This window comes from Sesamum indicum, linkage group LG2, assembly GCF_026168435.1.
Source record: "Sesamum indicum cultivar Baizhima isolate 11 linkage group LG2, ASM2616843v1, whole genome shotgun sequence".
Taxonomy (NCBI): domain Eukaryota; kingdom Viridiplantae; phylum Streptophyta; class Magnoliopsida; order Lamiales; family Pedaliaceae; genus Sesamum; species Sesamum indicum.
In genome coordinates, this window is record NC_142658.1 from 19667017 (window position 1) to 19691232 (window position 24216).

General features: G+C 33.0%; 3 protein-coding genes across 5 annotated transcripts; all 3 read left to right on the forward strand.

Moving 5' to 3' along the window:
* Window positions 1-3032: 3032 nt before the first annotated feature.
* LOC105156247 (nudix hydrolase 25) lies at window positions 3033-6824 on the forward strand. The gene is made up of 6 exons (XM_011072323.3): window positions 3033-3375; window positions 4046-4096; window positions 4564-4656; window positions 4904-4998; window positions 6148-6259; window positions 6337-6824. The coding sequence occupies exons 1-6, from the start codon at window positions 3310-3312 to the stop codon at window positions 6436-6438; spliced, it is 519 nt and encodes a 172-aa protein (XP_011070625.1). The 5' UTR covers window positions 3033-3309; the 3' UTR covers window positions 6439-6824.
* A 4022-nt stretch (window positions 6825-10846) lies between these two features.
* On the forward strand, window positions 10847-15776 carry LOC105156249 (uncharacterized). Of its 2 annotated transcripts, none has more exons than XM_011072324.3 (2): window positions 10847-11204; window positions 13863-15776. In XM_011072324.3, exons 1-2 carry the CDS (start codon window positions 10956-10958, stop codon window positions 15417-15419), a joined length of 1806 nt encoding a protein of 601 aa, XP_011070626.1. In that variant the 5' UTR covers window positions 10847-10955; the 3' UTR covers window positions 15420-15776. The 2 variants fall into 2 exon arrangements, with proteins under 2 accessions (XP_011070626.1, XP_088733411.1); XM_088877285.1 differs by lacking the exon at window positions 10847-11204 and adding an exon at window positions 11232-11702.
* A 1617-nt stretch (window positions 15777-17393) lies between these two features.
* On the forward strand, window positions 17394-24216 carry LOC105156250 (mitogen-activated protein kinase 9). Of its 2 annotated transcripts, XM_020691969.2 has the most exons (11): window positions 17405-18145; window positions 20061-20469; window positions 20551-20678; window positions 20843-20902; window positions 22021-22170; window positions 22315-22470; window positions 22579-22716; window positions 22805-22878; window positions 23360-23458; window positions 23548-23809; window positions 23946-24216. In XM_020691969.2, the coding sequence occupies exons 1-11, from the start codon at window positions 18137-18139 to the stop codon at window positions 23949-23951; spliced, it is 1491 nt and encodes a 496-aa protein (XP_020547628.1). In that variant the 5' UTR covers window positions 17405-18136; the 3' UTR covers window positions 23952-24216. The 2 variants fall into 2 exon arrangements, 1 of the variants encoding a protein (XP_020547628.1); XR_016063768.1 differs by lacking the exon at window positions 23946-24216 and having other exon boundaries at window positions 17394-18145; window positions 22798-22878; window positions 23548-23687.

Genomic DNA, 24216 nt, shown 5'->3' on the forward strand with positions numbered 1-24216 from the left:
TTAATGTCATATAAAAAAATTTGAGAAATAATAATACAATTATAAATACTCTTTTGTTATTTAAAAAACTATCGATATTCCCTCAAACTAATATCCGACAACAATAGACTAATTTTGCTAGCTTTCAGGATTTCTTTTAGATTTTGCATTCAACAACCTAAAATGATCTTTTAAACCTTAAAATATGATATACATTATTTTTATGGACAAAAATGGCTACTTTAAGAATATAGAGATATAAATGCAAAGGAGCAAATTGGACTGATGTGGTTCGATTTTCAGGAGTCGTAGGTTGTTCCACTCTTGAACTAGGAAAATATGGGAATCAGCTCGGGACCTACACAATAAAAAAGGGGTCGGATTATACTCGACGTCAGCATTTTAACACTCAAATTAGATCTTATAAGGGCATAGGTCGTAAAGTCAGAATAAAAATACATATAAAGGTCTACGCGTGAATAAATTACTTTGACTTTCATAAATACCAGGATATATATACATAAAATCACTCGTTCGAATGATATCTGTCCTCAAAGATGCAGACACTTGCTTTTCATTCAGCATCTCGTGCTGATTTTTATAGTTGTGAGCTTGGAGGGCCTCACTTGCTTTTGGGCCTGTATTATTAGTTAGGATGTTTTAGGCCCATTCTAGATTTGGCCTAATCACCACGGGCCTTGCCAAGTTTAGCCCCATCATGGACACCGCACAATATTGAATTTTTTAAATTTAAAAAATTGAAGAATTTTTTTAAATTAAAGTTGATATTCTACCTCACAATTCAAAGGTTATGTTAGTCATGTCAAATATTAGAAATATCAATAATTTTTTAAATTATGGAATATTATCTGTAATTATGTTAAATTTAAAAAATCACGTAATTTAGCCTAAAGTCTAACTATAAGTATATATAAGGATAATTACACTCCTTTTCTTTGAACTTTAGTGGAATTAGACATAAATCCCTTATGGTTTGAAAAATTACATCTAGCACCCATGAGGTTTACTCTGTCTAACATGTTAGTCAAAATTAACTAAATTAATTGATATTAAATTATTAACAAAAAAATTGAATGAAAATTAATATTTATCTTCTATTAACTTATTGTAGGTCAAATAATTTTTTCCAAACTAAACGACCCTTATAACGATGAAGACATTCTTCCCCACACACATTAACACTTGAAGACGTATGATGGTAATTTGATCATAAATTTTTTTGTATAAGTAAGTAATAAGCCAATTAGATATAAATATATATTTTTTTCTTAATATCAATAAATTTAGTGAATTTTGACTAATAAATGAATTTATTTGTTCAATAAAAACAAATATAAGTAGTCTTAGATATAATTTTTTAAATTATAAGAAATTTATGTGAAATTATATCAAATTTAAGTGTAATTATCCTTTATATTTATATGCAATAAGTACTATGATGCAAATGAGTAAGGAAGTCATAAAAGTAGAGATTCTTCCTTCCACTCATTGATCAAATGTCAGCGCCCTCCTTTTTCCCACTACTTTTATACTTCTGTACTTATTCTTCTATTGAAATTTGCTTCTTCCCCACTTTCCACACGGATTCTATATTACGCATGCATCCACGTCCACCGCTATTCCAGTCTTTCTATCTCCATCTCTATCGTGCGCCGTGAATTACGTTGCGTTGCATATATTGCCTGTGATTGACCTTATACTTATTTGGTGGGCCTTCCCCTGTTAACTGGCTTTGTTATTTAATTAATATATATATATATATATATATATATAATCACAAGTTAAAGCTTAAAGAGAAATTTTGTAATTAGAGAAAGATTTTATTCCCACTAACGACTTTAATTTCTTTTTTAAAGGGCTCTTAAGTTGTTAGTTGGAGTAATGACTCCAATGTTTTTTTTTTAAATACTTATTATTATTAGTTTCTTATAATAAATTTGGGTTAATAACATTTACATTTCCTGGCTTATGGTCTGTTTGCACAAATTACTTATATTTATTGCATAATTACAAAAATTATTCTTAATTGCAAAAAAAATAGGGGTAATTTGTGTAATGATGCTAAAATATTTAAGGGTGTGCGTGCAATTTTTCAAAAAAAATTAAGGGGTGATTTGTGTAAGTGATATTGTTATTTTGGTAAATATATGTGTAATTATCTAAAAGATAAGGATAGTTTGTGTAAATAGACTATAGATCAAAGGGTGTAAATGTAATTGTTCCCAATAAATTAAATGCTCAATTATTACTCGTACAAAAATTTAACCAAACTTCAATGATAATCAATAATTATTGTGAATAAGCTTTATTTTGCCTTGTATGATCTCGTCTTGACACATTAAATTGATGCACACAACTTTGGCTTTCTTGACATGTTGTTGACCACGAGTTTGTGCTCTATCTATCTCATTACGGATTCGTGTAAATCTAATTTCAGACCAGGATAAATAATAATGTACAAAATAGTATCATGGACCAACTCAAATTTTAGAGTATCCCTGCCAAATTCTAAAGATTTGAAACTCATGGAATACGGCACTAGATTATAATATTATTAAACTATTGATGATAGTTATGCAACGCATGCTTATTGAATGTGAGACATGCTGATAGAATTTTATACCGTATGCTCTTGTGTTTGTACAATTTGTATGCGGAGGCCGTCGGATTCTTGTCTCTAATGTTCTCATTTTTATAGTAAACATTCCATGGCTATTAAAATTTGGAACTCTTATTCAAATTAAGACATGACCTGAAATATTGACTGTGCCAAAAATAGTAGGACAACACTAATGAACAGAAAATAGAAATAGATAAACAGAAATTCCAATTATAAATAGGAAATATAATGCTTCAAGCTTTGATTGGTTGTACTTTGAGATATTGTTAAAAACAATGAGTACAATGGAAATCAGGGGCGAATATGAGAGCTCATGCTAAGATCACCTAAGCTCCTGAGCACCATATAATTACTGCACCTACTAAGACAAATTTATAATTGTATAATATATGTATATATTTATTTGTACGTACTTTATACGTAAAGCTCAGAGTTGGATTCGCATGATGAGCACACAAAAATTTTACTCTCAACGCTCCCAAGCCAAAGCCATCATCATTCATCACCACATACCAACACACAGTACACACAGTGACAGTACAGATATGAATGGGTTTGACTTTCTGCTGAATTGAAGTGATATTATGATAATTCGTTTTCTTTTTGGGGGAAAAGTTCTCGTCCACTTTTCCTATTTCTGAGTCTGACTTTGTTTTGTGGAAGTGAAATTTCTGGAAGCAGAAAATTCAATGGAGCATCTGCCCTCTGGCTATCGCCCCAATGTTGGGGTTTGCCTCATTAATGATGATAATAAGGTGAGAAGGGGATAGCATTTTTGTTGAATTTTTCCATTGGAAGTGAGATATGCTTTCTTGATTTCAGCTTTTTATGTTTTTGGTTAATTTGTGGTAATTTATTGATAGTTTTATGCCGTCAAAGTGATTTAATTTTTTCCGGGTTTTGTCTGATTAGGGGTAATATGAGAGCCTTGAAAAGATTTTTTTTTAATTAAAGTTTATTTAGGTTGATGATTTTGGAATCCGAAGGAACAAAATTTCTTCCTAATAATCATAGAACTCGGGAGTAGTAGTTCGCCAGGAAGTTTTTTGTTGTTTTTTAATCTCATAATTTGTTTTCTTTTTCCGCATTTCTTCTTTAGTTTTTTAGCTGCTTTTAAGGTACAGCAAACTTCTTTTTTTTTTTTTTTGACAGGTTTTAAAGTACAGCAATTGAGTAGCCCTTTTTCACTATTTTTCTTGCTTATATTAGGCTGTTGATGAATGGTGTACTAGTCTTTGAGTTGGCTGTTTTCTCTTTTCTTGAAGAGTTTATTGACTGTGAGATTAAATAGGAGATCTTTATATTTGTTAGAACTATTAATTTGGCAAAAAACTGAAAACAGATAAGAGATCTAATAACATTCTTGAAATTATGAAGATTTTCTTGTCTGGCGAAGGAGATTAACCTTTGGCAATTTGCTTGCAGGTGTTTGTGGCTTCTAGATTGAATGTTCCTGGAGCATGGCAAATGCCTCAGGTAATGCCACTGGTAGTTTGAAAGAGCATATAACGTGCGACCACCTTGATATTTTTGTCCCCGAATTATGTTGCACGTAATTTGTAAATCTTGTTTGTTATAAATATTGGCGACCAGGAGGATAGTTATCTTTGGTTGATCAAACCAGTAAATGAATTCTTTTTCAGCTTTTGCTTGTTTTCTGCCAGAATGCTTGTTTGCTTCGTAGTAAATGAGGTTATGATATTAACTCTTAAAAGGTAAAATAGTAATTCTACTTTCAAGTTCAAATTCCAAACCGTTTACCATGATAAGGGCGGATGAAAGACAGGATTACTATGGGGCGTTTGCTAGTATTTGTTTTTAGCATTCTGCTCCTGTGAGCAGGTCGACTTCACTTATAATAAATTTACTGCTTTTTTTACCATATTTACTTGGAATAAACTTGTGTAATTGCTTTCTAATCGTCTTTCGTCTTTGATAATCAGGGGGGTATTGAAGACGGCGAGGACCCGAGGTCTGCAGCAATCAGAGAATTGAGGGAAGAAACTGGGGTAGTATCTGCTGAAATAGTGGATGAGGTCTGTAATGTCCTTATGCTTGCGGAACATTCATTTGCAACTGTTAACAAAGAAAGTTTTGGAGAATACTCTTCTAATGGGCACTTAAACATCCTGAGATAAATGCTTCTAAATGGAAACTATTCCACCAATACAATTTATTTATGCGACTATATTTGCCCAAGAGGTGAACCACTTAATTTATTATAGATGTGAAAAAATGGAAAGAATAGCGTCTTGGCTTTTAAGAAGTCTCGTGGAATAACAGGTTCCAGAATGGTTGACTTATGACTTCCCCCCAGCTGTGAAAGCAAAAGTGAATCGTCTCTGGCGTGGCGAATACCATGGGCAGGCACAAAAGTGGTAAGTGTACAAAATGCTGATGTTTTATGATTTCAATGGCCTTCCTAGATGCTATACATGTATATATATATATATATGTGTGTGTATATATATAAGCTGACTACTCGTTCAGACAGAATCCCTGGAACAACATAGCAAGTAATTTATTGTGTGGGTTTTCATGACATGATAACACTTGTATCCCTTCCTCGCAATTTAAGTTTTTGATGCCCAGGTATACAGATAGTCTTTCTTTGCATTTTCTTTGATGTATTCCCTTGAGTCTGTCTCATAGTTTTTGGCATTTCAGAAACCAATGGACAGAAATCTAGCTGTTCAGAATTCTTGTTGGTGCATCAACTTAGTACCAATGAGTTTGATAAGATCAGCAAGCACTGATTTCCTATGTGCTGGAACTTATAAGGTGGAGCCTGTGATAAAACAATATTGGTGCCAAAGGTTGTCGGTTTAGGACAAATGCAGACATAAACTTTACTTTGATTCTTTCAGAGCTTGATGCATTACTATTTGCTGGCAAAAACTTTTCTTTTTATTATTAAGACATTTTACTTTGTTCTTATAGATGTAGAAACATCCATTTTAAACGTGCAACTACATCCTGATTGCTGGTTGAAATATTGTTTTGTCTTATGCCTCTTTAAAGCTGTAAAGATCTCCAAGACGCAATAAAGTTTAAGGAAGTGGCTGTTTTTGTCATCATGCATGGAATACCTAATACCGTCTGCTAATCTTTAGCTGACCATGGATGCATTTTTCTCATATTTATTATACACTTTTTGTTTGAAGTTTCCATTTCCTGTCATTGTTGTGCATAAGGCATTTCATCCTCCTCCTGATTGTGCTGAAATCTTTATATGCATCCATGTGGATTTGATAATGCATTTAGAAATCCATATTATAGTGCAAAAGATCTCCTTCATTTCCTAGATACTATATTTCAACCATGGAGGATGTAGTGTACGGTGTGCTTGCACATATTTGACCGGTTTAATTCTTTAAAACTGGTGATCGATGACATAACATGCTTATTCCGGATGGTCCTTGCCGTAATATTTTTTGATATCTGAGACTATTCAGAAGTCGATTGAGAACTTCATACAAATCAACCAGAAAACTTTTTGCATGGGCAATAACTCAGATAATCAACAGGTTTCTCATGAGATTTACAGCAGACGAGAATGAAATTAATTTAGCAAGTGGTGAAGCAGAGCCAGAATTCTCGGATTGGAAATGGGCTACCCCTGAAGAAGTCATTGAGCAGGTATTTTTCATGTCGATTACTCTGGACTATCTTTATCGTCATCCGAAGTTATTTACTCTGATTGTGAACTGCACCAGGCAGTGGACTACAAGAGGCCAACATACAAGCAAGTTATGAAAACCTTCCGGCCTTATTTCACTGCAGGAAAAGCTACAAAGTGCCATTCAACAAAATGGTGAAATTGAGTGTTGCATGGTATGATGCAGTTTTTCTTTCTACTTTCTTTCACCATTGCCTCGGAGTGGTTCTAGTTGCACCTTATGGAATTGTAAAGTTTTGCCAGAATTTATGTAAATGTATATGGGAGTGAAACTTTTAGATGGAGTGGTTATTCCTTGTAAATTCGTCAAGAATCTTACCCTTTTCCTGTAGAATCTTTGCCATTGAATGTTTCAAGCTGTATGGTTTTGGGGGCTGATATCATATCATGGTCGTGTTGAAACTGTAAGGAAGTCGTTCGTACTCCTATGTATGAGCTATATACCCTGCTGAGAATTCCTCTACATTTTGATGTCGATGACTCTCAAACACAAAAATGATATTATATTATAATTTTTATTCTAAATTCTATTGTATTATTTTGTTCAATATATGCACGCTGCGTGTCTTTAATGTTGTCATCTTTATACCAAAGATACACATGGCATGTATATATTAAATAGAATAAAAGATGAAAAATAATTTGAAATGCACATGACATGCATATGTTAAATAGAATAAAAGATGAAAAAATGACTTGAAAATAAAAATTCAATGTTATTGCTAATTGAATTAGATTTTTTATTTCAAATTCTATTGTATTTTCTATTTTGTTTGACATATACACATCACGTGTCTTAATGATGTCATCTTTATACACGTGACATGTATATGTTAAATGAAAAAAAAAAATATAATAGAATTTGAAATAAAAAATGCAATGTTGCGCACACAAAGATTATAATATTTTTTTATTTAAAAAAATATTTTATATTTATTTGTGTGTGTATATATAAATGCTAAATGAGATAAAAAAAAATGCAATATAGTTTGAAATAAAAAATCAATGCAGGTAACACCATACTAATCGGATACAATTGGATGAAAAATCGGTGCCACCAATCATCACATCACGTTTCATACGCCAAACCCTAGTATTCATCAAGATTTGATTAGATGAAAATAAAATTAATATTATTAATTAATTTTTGGAAATTGATATACGGACATAGTAACGAAGCTCAAGCCCAAGCCTCGAGCTACGAGCCGAGCTATCGGGAGGGCTGGTGGTAGCATGTGCATTTGAGTTTTAGCATTGATCCTACGAAGATATAGTTTCTGTCACGTCCATGAGGTTTGAATTTTTTGGGTTCTATACCTTAGGATATTTACACTATGTTTATTTTCATTTTCAAATATACTCAATATTTATCATTATTTAAAAATATCTTATTTAGGTATTTTTAATTATTTTAGTATAAATATATACATATATATACATAAATATATATAAAAAAGACATGATTTGATAATGATTTGTCAATAAATAGTATTTTTTGTCTCCCAAAACACAATATTAAACATATAATACTTATTTTAAATTATCCTCCAAAACAAATCCAAACATACATACTATCTCTAACACATACTTATTTATCTTTATTTTTCTCTCTCTATCTCCACAAAATACAACAAAATACTCAAAAAACGAATCCAAACATTATGTTAATGTTTTTGTCTTTTAATTTGTTAGGAGAGTATTTTGATTTTATTTCTTTTTAATCATTATAATTTTTATTTTATTGGAGTTCATAATTTCCGTCACAATAACACATTTACATGTTATGCGACCTTTCAAAATTTGGATTATTGTTCATATTGATTTTTTTTTGTTAGTATCTTTTTTTTTTTTTAGGATAGCATTTTGGTCCTGCATTTTCTCAATTTTCTTGATTTCAATCTTTTTTTTCGGAAGAACTTACCATTTTCGCTGGTGAAGGTGAACTTTGGAAAAAAAAAATAGTGAAATTGTGAAAATTATAAAGATATATCACCAAAATGCTACCCCCATAAAATTAAAGCACAAAAAATATTAAATTCAAAACTCGAAAATACAATTTTTAGCTAAATAAAGTGATGTTCTGATAAATGATTTTCCATACATGATAAAAAAATAAAGGAGCAATTACCGCCTCCCCTAAAGTTTGGTGTAATTACACATAGACTTTCAATAATTTGAAAAATTATATCTAATATCTATAAGTTTGCTTCCGTTTAATAAATAGGTCAATTCGTTGGTCAACATTGACAAAATTTATTAATATTTAACAATAAAATTAATACCTACTGTAGATTGACTTATTATTCACTTATTGTAGATTAATTTTTTTTTTCTTTTACTAAACTACACTTATAAGAGTGAAAATATACTTCTTCACATGCATTAATGAGTAGAGATGTATAAGGATAATTTGACCATAAAAAGAATTATTTGACCTATAATATATCAGTAATAAGTCTATCAAGCCATTTTCTTTTGTTAATATCAATAAATTAAATAAATTTTGTTTAATAAATAGACTTATTTGTTAGCAAAAATAAATTTGGATGGTATTAGATGTAATTTTTTAAAGCACAAAAAATTTACGTGTAATTACATTAAATTTTAAAAAAAAAATCAGTATAATTATCCCACAAAGAAAGAAGATGACTTTTCATCTATCCATCCTTTGTACAATTTAATTTATAAGTTCAAATGATTTCGCATTAAATTTTATTTTCTCATGTCACGTTAGTTTTAGAAAATCAAATATTCTATATTTATCTATTCTTGATATATATTATAATAACTAAATTAAATGTCATACTCACTATATGAAACCCATTTAAGGTATTGCTATTAATAATTTGATAAACACTCAACTTTATAGAACCAATTCTTTATAAATAAAGAAAAAGGAATAATTTCAGGGAGTGTTAGTATAATTATCTCATAGAAAATAAAATAATTTTATCAAAAACTTTTATTTTAAAATGGTGTTGCATCTCTTATAATATATTTTTATATAGGGTAAATTACAATGGGCTCCCATAAAATTATCATAATTGCAGTATCTTTTCCTTATTAAAAAATTATAAATATCTTCTTAAAATTACAAATACCCCATAAAATTATAAGTATTCTAACAAAATATTACAAATATTATCAATGGACACACAAATAGAATAATATCAGTCTTAAAATATTAAATGATAATTGTATTACAATGATATTATGCATTAAACAGTATCATTCTTTATTTGGCCAACAATAATGATATTTAAAAAACTTAACTGTGTCAATATATAATTATTTAAGAGTTGTCAATTTTTGTCAAAAAAAAAAAAAATAATTTTGTTACCACTAAATTATGATTACTTGCTATATATTTTTATTATCACATTTACATGCAATATCGTGCAAGTTGTAGCTAATTAATAATAGTAATAACTAAAATGAAATTATCATAGCAATTAAAATAATAAAAAATATTAATATTTAAATAAAGTAAAAATAACTATTACTTAATATATATATATATAAGTTAATTATCGCTTTATTATTATAACTGAAAGTATTTCCCTATGAGGATATAAAGCATTTGTGCTGTACGAGAAAAACCTTTACATTACCAATGATATTTTAGCTTATTGGTTGAGGTTAAAAGAATGAGATTCAAACAATAAGTTCGAAATTATAGGTTCAAGTTTCACTGGATGTGCTGGTATTTATCTCACTTTATATAGGTGTTTATATCATTTTATGTGAATTATTATAATTTATTTATAATTATATTAATATTATTAAGTGAATCGAGTGTTATTGTAATTTTATTATTTACTATTCTTAGTATATAATACTGAAAGAAAAAAACCCTTATATCAATTTTTTTTTAGTTCGAATCAAGTTTGATAAGACCTAAAATATAGTTAACCAATTCAGTGTCAAATCATTGGACAATTATAATTTACCCTAAGAACAATACTGATTTAGTCATTATCTTTTATCCATACTATTATAAAAGATAATTCTTTTCGTTGTATTAATTTTTGAACAATCATATTTATTCTTTAATTCATTTCTCTCCTTACAAGAATTTTTTTTTTGGTAATTGAAATAATAATTTTAATATTTTTTAATATATAATAATTCAATTTTTTTCCTGTGAATCCACTATTCCTTGTTTCTCTCCCATTCAGCTTATTTCTTTAAATTTTTTTTCATAAACTTTTATATTTTTAATAAAGTTATAATTATATTTTTTTTTACTCCATGTTTCTCTCTAAGTAAGCTTACTTTCATATATGTTTCTCATAAAGTTTCATATTTTAATAAATCTCATAATCATAATTTATGTTTTTTTATTTATTTTATATTATAATTTTTTTTATATGCTCGTTGAAATTGCATACACACGTACAAATAATTTAAAGTGGAATGGTGATTAAGTCAAATATTAAAATTTACCCAAAAAGTGAAAATCAGTAGCTTTTCCAAAGGGTTCCCCACGGAATCTTAGCCATGCTAAAAAAAGCTTTGCCAAACAGTACTCGAAGGACTACAATCTGTACGCTGTAGTCTGTACTACGAGTACTGGCCTGCTGCGGTTTTTCTTCCCAAAAAAAACTAAACCCAAATTCTTCTCCCTTTCCTTCTCCAACAGTCTTTCCTCAAGAAATGGACGGCCGCAGACATCACCGCCGTTCGTCGACCCTTTACAAAGAAACCCTTCTTCAGAATCCCACAAATTCCCTCGACCAAACTACTCACAAGAGAGCAATGGAAAAGTTTAGAGAAGTGGTTTTCAAACTCGCCGAAACTCACCCAAACGCGGCCTTAACTCCGGCCGCCAGAACCCTTCTCCAAGATCGCTTTAACCAGTTTGCTTCTCAGTACAAAACCCCCGATCACCCACCTTATTCCGCGGTAATCATCTTCCTGCGACCACATTTGGTATATCTATTCATGCTTGTGTTTGCGGGTTTTATTTTCTTGATTTTGCGTTTGTTTGAATTAATGTGCATGTTTGACAGTTTTGTAGTTGTAGAACTTCTCAGTCTACTGTTAAGAAAAAGGTTGAATTTTTATGGTGATTTATGTGTGTGTTTGTGGATTTTATCTCTCATGCATGGCAGATGTATGCATGCGTTGATTCATTTCTAAAATCTTATTTTCAACGAGGGTTGTGATTTGCTTTATTGTTATGAATGTGGGTTGTATTCACGATCTTGTATGTGTTTATATATGTTCATATATCTCTATGTTTTCGGAAAATTCTATGTCTCTATCTTTATGTACAATATCTTTAAGATTGATCAGTGGCTGTTGAAAGAAGTTTAGGAAATTAGGAAAGAGTGGAAGCAGTTTGGTACCTAATTGGGGAGTTTCTATTGGTCCAGGAGTAGCTCTGTGAGGATTTAGAAGGTAAGGAGTATAAATCATAGCACTTGGAAGCCGTCTCAATATTTAATTCTATTCATTTTAATTTAGGCCTTGATCTAGCTTCTTTTGGAGTTATTGCGCCCTCTCTAGCTCAAAACATTTACTCTACTAGAGCTCACTATGTTCAATCAGCTTAAGACCTTTTCTCATTTTTTTTTTGCTTTGCTGCTATCATATAATGTTTCTTTAATTGTGGAGGCAGAATTTTCTTTCGCTGCATTTGATAATGTTTAAAGAACATTTTGAAAATTTCCTAGCTTCTTTTTGACAAGCTTTAACAAATGTTCGTTACATTTGTTCAGCAGCAGCATTTGAAAAATTTTAATTGATATGCAACATGTTTCTGCAAATGGGATTTAAAGTTTTGCTGATAGAATTTGGAAAATAGTTTACATTTTGATATTTGTCATGGAATCCACTGCTTGCTTATATATGAGGGTAATATTGGGAACTTTAGCTATAGAGCAACTTTCTTCTTTCTCAGGGTGCGGTGGGGGCTTGAGGGGTAAGATTGTTCGGATATTGCATTTCCTTACTAATCATTGCCAATAATTGTTAGAGAGAATACTTGCAATTATACATTTGTAACAAAAAAGAGGATTTTGAACTGTGTTCGAACTGGAAGATAATGCCTGAAAGTGACATTTTTAACATGGAAATAAGGCAGAGTGGTCAAGGGAATATCACTTGGGGGAGAAATTCAATAACTTGATCCTTTGCTTTTTGGTGTTTTCTGATGGCAGAGGATTAGTATTAACACCTCATAAAGCAAGCGGGAAGCATTAAAAACATATGAATTTGATGTTTCTCCCTTCTTGTTTGAGTTTAGAATGTTAAAATGCAGAGCGTTGGTTGATATCGCATTGGATTCTTTTGGTAAGGAATCTAGTGCTATATATCGATGTAGTTATTTAAACTTTATTTGGATACATAGACATCTTTCACTTTTAAGGTGGGACATGAAGTACAAAATGGCTAACGTTTGTTCTCATTCATGCTAATTGGTCACAAAATATCTTTTTGTGAGAATAATTGGTTTTTGTACATTTTTATATAAACATCCCTCTGGGTCCTAACAATAGAATAACATTTAAAGTAAGGATTTGTAAGTTGGAATAAAGCTGAGGGGGCAGCAGCAGAACCATTCTAGTAAAGAAATTGCAAAATTGTTCCCTTTACCTTTTCACGTATTGTGTAATTAAAGATTTATGCTTGAGTTCAGCGTGTCATATTACAATCACCATTGATTAATAATTCCTTCTCATTTCCTTCAGCTCTAGTCAAGAGGGTGAATGTTAAGAACTTCGTATAAATATGGTTGTTGTATTCTTCATTTCCATTCAGTCATTGGATCATATTATCAACTATTTAGCCATACCTTTATCTTGGCACTTTTATTTTATCTGCTTACATCAATGATATGTGGAAGTATAAATTCAAAATACAGAGATGTAAAACTGGGAGCGAATTGAAAAATGGTGTGTTTATGTATATGCACATGCTAACCGAATCATGAACAGTACCGTATGAAAGTATACTTGCTCGAATTTGAGTTTGGTTAACCATAACTACATCAGTCCTACCATTTTGTTTATCTACAATCCTATTAAAACTTTTGTGTCAAACTTAAGGTGGCAACAGAGAACTTTCCCTTTTCTTCCTGTGCTTGTATAGGTTTCTCCCTCAATATACCTGTTCCCATCAAAAGGTTGATCTTTGAAGAGAAAGTAATACAGTCTTGGCGCAAAATCAAACAGATTGTTTAACCTGTACTCTGAAATTGTGATGGTAAAAATGTATACTTGACTGAGTTTCCCAAAATTCATCCTCGGGCAGTTTGTGTAGCAAGAATTCGCTAGTGCTTTGTTTCTTTTTCAATAACTGCCAGGTCTCACAGAAAAATAACTGGTCATTTTGCAAACTCAACAACACAGTGTACACGTTGTATCCAGTATTATTTTCAGCTGTTCTCCATTGCTAAATCAACATAAACGCGTCTCTGTTATTCGTAGCTTGTCTGTGTTATTGATTAGTTTGTTCTATTTGTGTCTCCTAACTTCTTTCAATTATGCACTGCGGGCACTAATAATGATGTCCTGAAGATTTCCAGAAATAAATTCATCATTCCTTTGTACTTGCCAGATGATAGAAAGGGCTCTGCAGGAGTTGAACGATAGAAGGGGTTCGAGTGAGGACTCCATATCACAGTTTCTGGAAAAAGCTTACAATAATTTGCCATGGGCAGACTCGGCATTACTGAAACATCATCTGCAAAAGCTCTATGAATCTGGTGATATTGTCATAACACGTGACAAAAAATATATGCTTGCTGCACAAAATCCAAGTCTGAAGTCGAGTACAAAAGTGAAGAGGAAGTCATCGAGGAGGAAGTGGAGGTGGGACTGGGAGAGGCAGAGAAACTGGCAGCGTAAGAAGCAATTGCTTATGAAAAGAAATCAACAGAAAGGTGAAAAAGTTGAAGTTGTAGAAAAGTGTGGCGAATCTGACGATAAAGAACAACAATTATTTGACCATGGAGTACATAATGAAGATGAGCAAGTCAAGGATGATCAGACTAGGAGACTGGTATCTTGTTATGATGGAGAAAATGGTGCTTGTGGCAATCCCAGCTTTTTGCCCACTGAAGCAAATGAAAAATACTCAGTGGAGGCGAGGCCACAGCAGCAAGAAATTGGCCCATCTGAAGTTGTGGAAGCTGACATTTGGGCTGCACAAACACAAGAGCAGGATGAGAGGCCTGAACCTCCAACTCCTGAAAGGCCTCCTGGTTTTGAATCGATTGGAGTTGAGAATTTACGTCGTACGAACTCATCAGATCTAGCAATAGCAAGCGACAAAGAGTTCTTTGAATCAGCTCGTACATTGAGACAGAAGAGGCGTTGGAGTTTGAGATCTCGAAAACCTAAAGCAGGGTCTATTATTTCTCTAGAACTAGTAACTTCCCTCGATTCAGACGAACATTCTAATCCAGAAAGGCCTCAGAATCTACGAATAGAGAAAATGCATCAAGAAAAACAACAATCAGAACTTGTAAAAGTAGATGATCTTGAAGTAACAGAGTCAGTCAAAGATAGGAAGTTCAAGGGAAAACAGAAATATGGTCGGAGAAGAAAAACAATGTCCAAGCAATCAGAAAATGCTACAGATGCGTCCAAGAACTCATATCAACCTACAGAACTTTGGCCTGAGCATCCTCTTGAGCCATATACAACAACAGATTCAACCGTATTTACTTCAAACCAATCAGAACTTCAATTTCTACGTGAACAAGAACCTAAAGGATTGACCAGAAGACGCAGGAGTCTAAGAGCTCGCCCTGCCAAATATGAAGTCGCTCGAAATGCAAACTTTTTGGACATATCTCGACCACAAGATTGTCGTGAAGATCGTCCAGAAATGGTCTCTAGACATCGGCCCAAAAAGATGGACTACGGGTTGCTAGTCAGTGGTTCTAAGCAGAAGCTGGAGGAGGAGCACAGCAGAAAACGAGGACTTGGAAGATCGGTCAAATGTGATTCTGCCAGGCCTCCGAAAGATGAGACGAAGAGAGCTGACACTAAGGGAGTGCCGTTCATTTCTACTGTTGTACTTGCTCTTGAACAAACAAAGCATCGGCGTCCCGTTAAATCTCCAAAGATCCGAAGATGTTGGAGACGTGCTAAGTCTGATACTGGGTAATACCAGAGCAAGGTGCCTGTAGGCTTCGGAAGATGGAGTGGTCGAATGAACATAAACAAACGTGTGAGTTCAGTGTGAAAGGTGGGGATGTCTCCATTGATTTCTTAATTTAATCACATTTGTCTATGAAACCTATGCCCAAGTAACATCATTATCTTGAAAACCATGCATTTTGGTAACAATTTTTTCCTCCATTGATGAACATTCTGTGCATCACCCTTGCGGCTTAATACAGAGGTCCTTTTCTTGTGGAGATCATTGCTGCTATAATTTCTCTCCAGTGGCACAGACATATAGATGATGTGTTGGGGACACTTTTTATTAGGTTGTTTATGATACTTCAACAAATATTTGAAAGGTTACAAAGGTTTGGTATAATTATAAATATTGTTTGAAAAATTACTCGTGTCCCGCATGTTTGATAAAATTACATTACTTCGGGATGTAGGATTAAAATCGTCGACTTTGCTCTTGCTATCTATTTCATTCTTTTGTTTAAAATAATAGAAAATTTGTAATAAAATTAGGTGAACGGAAAATTTTGAATAACTAAAAAGATTTCCACTTAGTTCATAATTTTTTTATAGAAAATTTTAAAAAATAATTATAATTTATAAAGCAACTGTGGTGAAATTCACAACAAAAAAATGAATGAAAATGTAATAGAGATTAATGAAATTGAGTTAGTTGTTGATGACTTAAAATTATGCGTATACATAATTATGTTAAATTTTAAGAAAGTTAGTTTTAATTTTATCCTATCTAAAAATTTGAAAAGATTAGAAAAAGAAGTAATAATTGAAAATTAATTATAAAAAAATGGGGGAAAATGAGTTCTCAATTAAGAATTATAGAAGCATATTCCCAGGCAAGCAAATTATCAAATTGTCACAAGACAACAACTATTTTTTGTTGATAATTAGGGTAACCATCACTTTTGGTCCCTCAATTATACCATTTATTCAAATTTGGTCTATCATATTTTTCTCTCATCAAACTTAGTCCTTCAAATTTTTCTCTCAACAAAACCATTAATTTTAACTGTTAGATAACGGAAAAGTAAAAAATGAAGGAATCTATAAATTTGAGAAACTAAGTTTGATGCGAGAAAAATTTGAGGGACCAAATTTGGATAAATGACATAGTTGAAGGACCAAAAGTGATATTTATCCTTAATAATTAATTAGAGAATTTGATTGTATTTTTATATTAATCATCGTAAATGCACTTGTATAGTATAAATATCGGTTAGTATCCTTAGAAATGAAAGGTTTTGAAAAAAAAGCAAAGAAAACCACATCCTTAAAGTTCGAAAATTGTTCAAATGTAAATTAAATTGCTGGATATACTTTTTTTGCAATATCGTCCTAATAATGTATCTTAATCCTTGATCATTCATGTTGGAGAATGGCTGCGTGTCTGTATAAAATTTGGATAAGTTACATTTGGCTTTTTTGAAACTTTTTAAAATTATAATTACTTTTTTATTATTTAAAAAATTATAGATACCCACATATTAACAGTCGTCTAATAAAATTTCATTATCGAAATAATTATTTTTAATTCCATGTGATAATCTACCAAAATAGTTATTTTTAATGCGTCAAATAATTTTAAAAGAGTATTTATAATTTTAAATAATAAAAATATATTTATAATTATAATAAATTTTTGAGAAAGCTACCATTAAAATTTCAAGAATTATAATACCACTTCATATCTTGTCATTGAATGACAGGTAGAAAAATTCAGAGAACTTAGATAGAGAGACATGCAAATTAATTATATATATATTATGATTACGGTAATGCAGCTCCACTAATATTAATTAAATTATCAACAAATAAGAACAATAATATATCAAATGTCCAAGTTTTATTCTCCAAAGACGTTCTTGGGTGGAAGTTCAGAGAATTTAGTCGAAGGAGAGTCTTCATCGACGAACGTCAGCCCCACCTCTCTCTCTCTCTCTCTCTCTCTCTCTCTATATATATATATATATATATCACAGACTCACACACATTCGGGTGTGTGTCGGGGGCTGCAGTACGCGGTGGCTAGATTCGGTGATGATAAGATAAAGACCCACATTCCAACGAACACTGACTGTTCTTATATTTAATGCGACTCTCTGTCGTGTACTCCAACTCATAGTATTATTCTATTTTAGGGGCATTGGATATTGACCATTTCCATCACCCTCACGCTCCATCGGCGTCTTTCCCTCACCGGTTTTTGTGGGTTCTTTCCAATTCGAATGTTTGACTGATTTGTAAGCCACCGATTACTCAGAATTTGACGTAGATAGAAATCCCTACCCATCTCGCAGAAGATAACGACAAGCTCGCGGACAAATAGGGGGAAGATGTTTGAAATCATTTTACAGGTGATGTATCTGGATAAAGATTATTGAAGTGTTCAATTCTCTTCTATGGTAATTGGTAGATCACCGCCCTGGGAGTAAGAAAAAGAAATTCTTGATAGGATTTAAGCATTATATATAACCAGGGAATGTTGACGTTTCTATACTGCCCTTTCGTGCATTAAGAAGTCTTGTGCTCAATGTCAACTATATTTTATTCGAAGGGGTCATTTAATTGAAGTACTACTTAAATGGGGTTGTGAAAATTGCTTTGATCAGTGCATTTTTAGCTTTCATCATCTCGAGGAGGATATCCAGTAACCGCCCAAGTTCGTCTTTGGAACGATTTGTTCAAATGGTTCAGGTAAGCATCTAAATTCCATTGATTAGCTGAGTAATGGGTTATATTTTCTTTTTAGTTTGTGGTGTAGTTGATGATCAACTTATTGTTAAGTTGCATTCGAATTATGTTTTGGAAGTTCAGTTGTCTTCCCTGCGGTCTGGTACGGAAAGCAGAGGTCTTGGCTGCAAGTGTAGGGATTCATCTTTGACAAAACTTGATTTCTGAAGAAAAAGTAAGAAATATAAGTTTAAAAAAATGAATTAAGGCGTGTGATTTGATCAGCTGGTTTGTAGGGGAAGAAAAAATTTGATGATTAATATTTGATGCGACATGTCATTTTTCTGGTTTAGGATAGGTGAGGGATGATCTTTGAAAATTTAGGGCATTAAAGGGTTTAGGGTAGGTAAAGAAATTAATGAGACATAAGATCTAGGGAAGTTTTCTGAGTATGCTAAATAAACATGAGTTTTCGAGAAAAAAATAATTGAAACATAATTTCTGGAATGAGGAGACCGTCCAAGCACAAACCATTTTTTTTTGCCTCCTGGTTTTTGTTGGTTGTGGGCTGACTATTTTTCTCTCTCTCTGTGTTCATGTTTAAACAACCTGTAAGTAAAGATAATCATCAACCTCAGTTGTCTTTCCATGCGGTTCATTGCTAATTCTTCATCATGTTCCACTCTTGGCATTATACTAGTCCACAGTTTTATTTTCTTTACAATGGTTACTTTTCTTAGTTCAGCATTTATAAATATTTCATATGATGCAATATGAGATATTCTTGTTCTGTTATTCTATTGCAAAATCCTGCCTGAATCATGAAATTGCTTGACATGTTTTCTTTAATTGACTAGGAAATTTTATTTGTTTGGTTTGATTTGATCATGCTGCTCCAGGTCATCTATTTTTCCATAATGTATGTATTATTATTAAGTTCCTAGTCTGATAAGAACTTTTCTAATCTTGGCCTTACTCTTGGTTTTTGGCTGTTCTCAGCTTGTGCATGTGCTGAATCTCTGCTACTTGATTTTATGACACTTGCTGAAGATATGCTCCAGATATAGTTGTGTAGTATAACTGACTTAAACTTTTTTTAGTTGGTAGTTATCTGGGGCAGGGGATTTATTTGTAGGATGTAAAAGAGAGGTGTGTGGTGATGGTTAAGACTCTTTATTCCTTTCCATTTCTTACCATCTCATTTCACTCATTTGAATTCACTTTGTTAAAACTCATTTTGCTAATTGAAACAACTTTTGGACAAAAGTCGTTGTTATCCATTTTTGCCTGTGTTCCCCATCGACCTCATTGATAGTAATATATATGGTCTTTTTGGGTATTGGAATGTTTTGGAGTGCTATTTTGTAAACATGGTTAATCTAATTTTGACTTACAAATGGGTGAATTTGTGTTTGTGTTTATAATAACCAGCGCTTCCTAGTATTTGTTTTCTGACTTTTGTTTAAAAGAGCATTGACATGTAAGTTAGATATTGTTGCTATCATAAAATTCACTTCAGCGCAAACTTATCCATATGCTCATAATATTTTCAAATTTTAAGTTAACAAAGCTGAAGTTCTGTTACTGAAGTCAATGACTATGGCCTGTCTCGTCTCCAAGCACTCATCAATCCGATGATCAAGAAAGATTCTTCTTTATTGATTTTATGGTGACTAAATTCTCAATCTGCTAAGCGTTCATTATTTGGCACTGAGAGTCATGTGTGTTCCAGGAAAACTTTACCACTTAAGAAGAACCTTCTTACTGGAAAATTAAGCTATATGCAAGATGAGACACCAATATTTGCAGATACCTTATGATAGAAATCATTTTCCTTTCCATCTCTACTAGTTACTACTGAAGTGCATGTTTCTCCTCCTTCAATATTAGTTGCATATTCTCGAAGAGTAAGTGGTGTTATTTCTTTTTGACATGTCAGAACATGCCATTCAAAGGCTTCTTCACGGAATACGGTGAGGCAAATTTGTACGAAATCCAAGAGGTTGTTGGTAAGGGAAGCTATGGTGTTGTGGCTGCTGCAGTTGATACTCACACAGGAGAAAAGGTAGCTATAAAGAAGATCAATGATATTTTTGAGCATGTCTCTGAAGCCACTCGCATTCTTAGAGAGATCAAGCTCCTTCGGTTACTTCGGCACCCAGATATTGTGGAAATAAAGCATATTATGTTGCCTCCATGTCGGAGAGAATTCAAGGATATATACATTGTTTTTGAGTTGATGGAGACAGATCTCCATCATGTAATAAAGACAAATGATGATCTCACTCCTGGGCATCATCAATTTTTTTTGTATCAGTTGCTTCGAGCTTTAAAATATATACATTCAGGCAGGACTTTTCTTTAACGTTTCTACAGTTTATTTCTCCTGTTTATAAAGTAATGTGACATCCTATTTTTTCCTTTTGCAGCACATGTTTTCCACCGGGATTTAAAACCCAAAAACATCCTTGCTAATGCGGACTGCAAGTTGAAGATTTGTGATTTTGGGCTAGCTCGTGCATCATTCGGTGATGCCCCATCCGCTGTTTTTTGGACTGTATGTGACTTGTGCAGTAATCTTATGAAGGATTCATACTCAATCCTCTCTAATCATTTTTAATATTTTCTCCTAGTATGCGGAGCACTCCACTAAATATTGTTGTTTATGATAATTGTTAACTATCAATGTTGTACTTTGACTGAAATGTTGTTTATCTATAGGACTATGTCGCCACGCGGTGGTATCGTGCTCCTGAACTTTGTGGTTCATTTTTCTCGAGAGTAAGTTACCATATATGGCTTTAGAGTTTTCACATACAATGTTTGAGCTTATTCGTTGATGGTTATGGTCTGTATCATCATAATTGGTGCTGAGGCTCTGATCAAGTCTTGCTATGGAATTTTATATGTCTCTATAGATAAAAGTAGTGGTCTGGTTGTCATGGCTGGTTATTTGTTATGCGATCTCTTCATTAACTTGATTCCCTTTCCAAACCTTATTGACAATTGAGTACGATCTTAATGTTTCAAACCCATCAAACTGTAATTTCAGTACTGAAAAACCACATAATATTCAAAACGTTCAAGTTATCCACTTGATAAGTAATGTGTTGATTTTATTGTTTCGCTGTTTATATCTTTGCAACCCTGGGTTTGATTCGAAGCAGGGAAAAAAGTGCAAGTTGTTTGAACAGTGTTTAACAATTTGCTGATAAAAGAACAAGTCTGTTGAATTGTGTTCCCCCAATGGTAGTGCAATTTCTGTTTTGCTTTGGCTCCAGTGATCAAAATTTGCTTAAAGGTTCTTTAGCAACAACCTTCTTTCTCTAATGTCGGTCTGATGATTATGAAAATCAAGGATATATATGTTTAACATATCCAATGGAGGATTATTATCTCCTTGTTGCCATAATTATGAGAAAAGGAAATTCGTCCCTTCTTAGTATATTTTATGATTCCTGTTGTATACTGTCTCTACAGTAGTCCCAGTCAGGAAAATGCTAAAGACATGTATTTTTTCGATTTCTCTCCAACATTGTGACAATGTCTAGAAGGGGCTATCTTTGGACCATATCTTCCCTTCATTCTCTCTTTGATACATGTCAAACTTGAAAGTCGTTTACCTGTCAGAATTCTGTGAATGACTTCCTGAAAATTAGTTGATTGCCTGTCACTTCAAGTAAATTTGAAATAATCCCTTCATTTACTGCAATCTTGAAATCTCTTTGCAACTTTAATACTCAGGCCATTCCAGACGCACAGAAAGGTTCTTTCACACAAAACCTACTTCTCTAAATGCCCAATCTGAATGAAGAATATCGTGGAGTTTGTTCTTTTAGCACAAAATGATCCATGGAAAACTTTTATAGCAGATTTCCTAAAACTTGTGTGTTTTGCAGTACACCCCAGCTATTGATATCTGGAGCATAGGGTGTATATTTGCAGAAATGCTTACCGGTGAACCTTTGTTTCCTGGGAAAAATGTGGTTGATCAATTGGATCTCATAACTGATCTTCTGGGAACGCCTTCTCCTGAAGCCATTTCAAGGGTTTGTTCCTACCATCACCATTATTATTAACTTATGGGTTAGAAAATCCCTGTTTCTTATAGAAACTTTAGATTTTCACCAGGTTCTTTTAACTTAATTGTTGGTCAGAACTTATAAGCTGGCAAGTTGGTTTTTTTGTGCTAGATCCCAAATGAAAAAGCACGAAGATATTTGAGCAGCATGAGAAAGAAAGAGCCTATTCCTCTGTCACAAAAGTTCCCAAATATTGATCCTTTGGCTCTCAGGTTACTTGAGCGCTTAATTGCTTTTGATCCCAAGGATCGTCCATCTGCTGAAGAAGTAAGATTGAGTATGGTCAAGCTTTAAGTTCCAAGAGATCGTCTAATTTGATTTCAATTATTTTAAGATGCAACCGTCTAGATTTTAACGACTAATATCACACTACAGGCATTGGCAGATCCATATTTTTATGGGTTGGCAAATGTGGAAGATGAGCCATCAACTCAGGCAATTTCAAAAATTGAGTTTGAGTTTGAAAGGAGGACGTTGACAAAAGATGATGTGAGGGAGCTAATATACAGAGAGGTATGAAATCACTAGTTATGTGTTGTGAATGATGTTATTATCCTTTGCATTAGCTGTTACTTACTTTGGATCTTAATTAAGCCAACAGATCTTGGAGTATCATCCCCAAATGCTCCAGGAGTACCTTCATGGTGTGGATCAGATTCACTTCATGTATCCAAGGTCTGGCAAGAGATCCTTATTAAATCCAGTTTTATATAAATTTTTCGTACTACTTTCTTCCCCATCCATCAACAGATTCCTGATGTATCCATTTTCAGTCGACTTTTTCTCTGTTCATAGTCCCCCAACACTTCAAATTGGATACTAATATCACTCTGATATCTGTTTACTACTCACAGCTTCCATTTTTTGTCCAAAATAAAAAATAAAAAAAGAAAAAGGTTATAATGGTGAGATGGTCTATCTTCTAGTATCAGTATACAGACGTCTTTTCTATGATGATCTGTGAACACTTTCCGTTCTACTGGGTAATTTGCTAATAACATTTTGCTTTGATCTCTGTGTATAGCATGCATACTAGATCTGTTTCAGTTTGCAAATTTTTCTGTTAAAGTGACTGTGCATCTCTTTCCTATCCGCTATCAGCTATACCTCAGAATATCATGGCCTGCTATTTATATTATACTCTATGATATTTCAGCGGAGTTCACCAATTTAAGCAACAATTTATCTGCCTTGAGGGGCGCCACAGTAAAGTAGACAGAACTCCATTGCTAAGGCGCTATGCCTCCTTGCCAAGGTAAACTTTTCCTGATGATGATGCCGTGATCTTCATTTTAAGCTTCTTACGACATTAATGGTGTAAAACCCATGCCTTTTCTCATGCAGGGAACGTGTTTGTTCACCCATGGATGAGGATCTCGACCAGAGCACTAAATCTAAAAATCAAACCTTGCTTGCCATACGACATCCATGCCTCCCTAGCCCCAAGAAATCGCGGGATATCAAGGGATCAGGAGTTACTAATTCTAGTACAAAAGCTAGACAAGGTGGCTGTACGATAGCAAGCTACAATGCACGTTGCTTGCCGAGAAGTGCGAGCATTAGTGCTTCCATGTGCATAGGTATAGAAGGAGCATACTACTGTGAGGTAAGCATTTCCTTTATTTTGACTACTGTTGTTGCCGTAACTGCATAACCTATAGTTTAAAACCTTAAGACACTGATAACAAAGAGCTTGATATGTAATTCCTCTTCTGCGTTGTTGCTTCTTTCTGGCTGAACAGGTTTAAATTAATGGATTACGTTCCTGCTTCTAATATCTGACGATCAAACTCAACAGCCATATGCTCGCGAATTAGGGAACAGAATGTCACAGAAGTCACGGAGGACAATGGCCAGGTAGAATGATAACATTCGACTTTACATGCGAAGGTTCTTGATTTATGCCCTGCCTGGATTGATCTTCATGTCCTTTTCGTTTACGAGTAAAATGTTGCTACCATCTTGTTTATACTGCGACATTGAATTATGAATGGCTTTCACAATTAGTTCTCA

Excerpts from the sequence above, each read along its gene's own strand:
- LOC105156250 (XM_020691969.2), top strand. Across the intron at positions 20,679-20,842 it reads CATCCGCTGTTTTTTGGACT|GACTATGTCGCCACGCGGTG; the intron begins GTATGTGACTTG and ends GTTTATCTATAG. Across the intron at positions 22,879-23,359 it reads ATTCACTTCATGTATCCAAG|CGGAGTTCACCAATTTAAGC; the intron begins GTCTGGCAAGAG and ends ATGATATTTCAG.
- LOC105156249 (XM_011072324.3), top strand. The coding sequence starts at position 10,956 with ATGGACGGCCGCAGACATCACCGCCGTTCGTCGACCCTTTACAAAGAA. Across the intron at positions 11,205-13,862 it reads ATCACCCACCTTATTCCGCG|ATGATAGAAAGGGCTCTGCA; the intron begins GTAATCATCTTC and ends TGTACTTGCCAG.
- LOC105156247 (XM_011072323.3), top strand. The coding sequence starts at position 3,310 with ATGGAGCATCTGCCCTCTGGCTATCGCCCCAATGTTGGGGTTTGCCTC. Across the intron at positions 3,376-4,045 it reads TCATTAATGATGATAATAAG|GTGTTTGTGGCTTCTAGATT; the intron begins GTGAGAAGGGGA and ends ATTTGCTTGCAG. Across the intron at positions 4,097-4,563 it reads GAGCATGGCAAATGCCTCAG|GGGGGTATTGAAGACGGCGA; the intron begins GTAATGCCACTG and ends TTTGATAATCAG.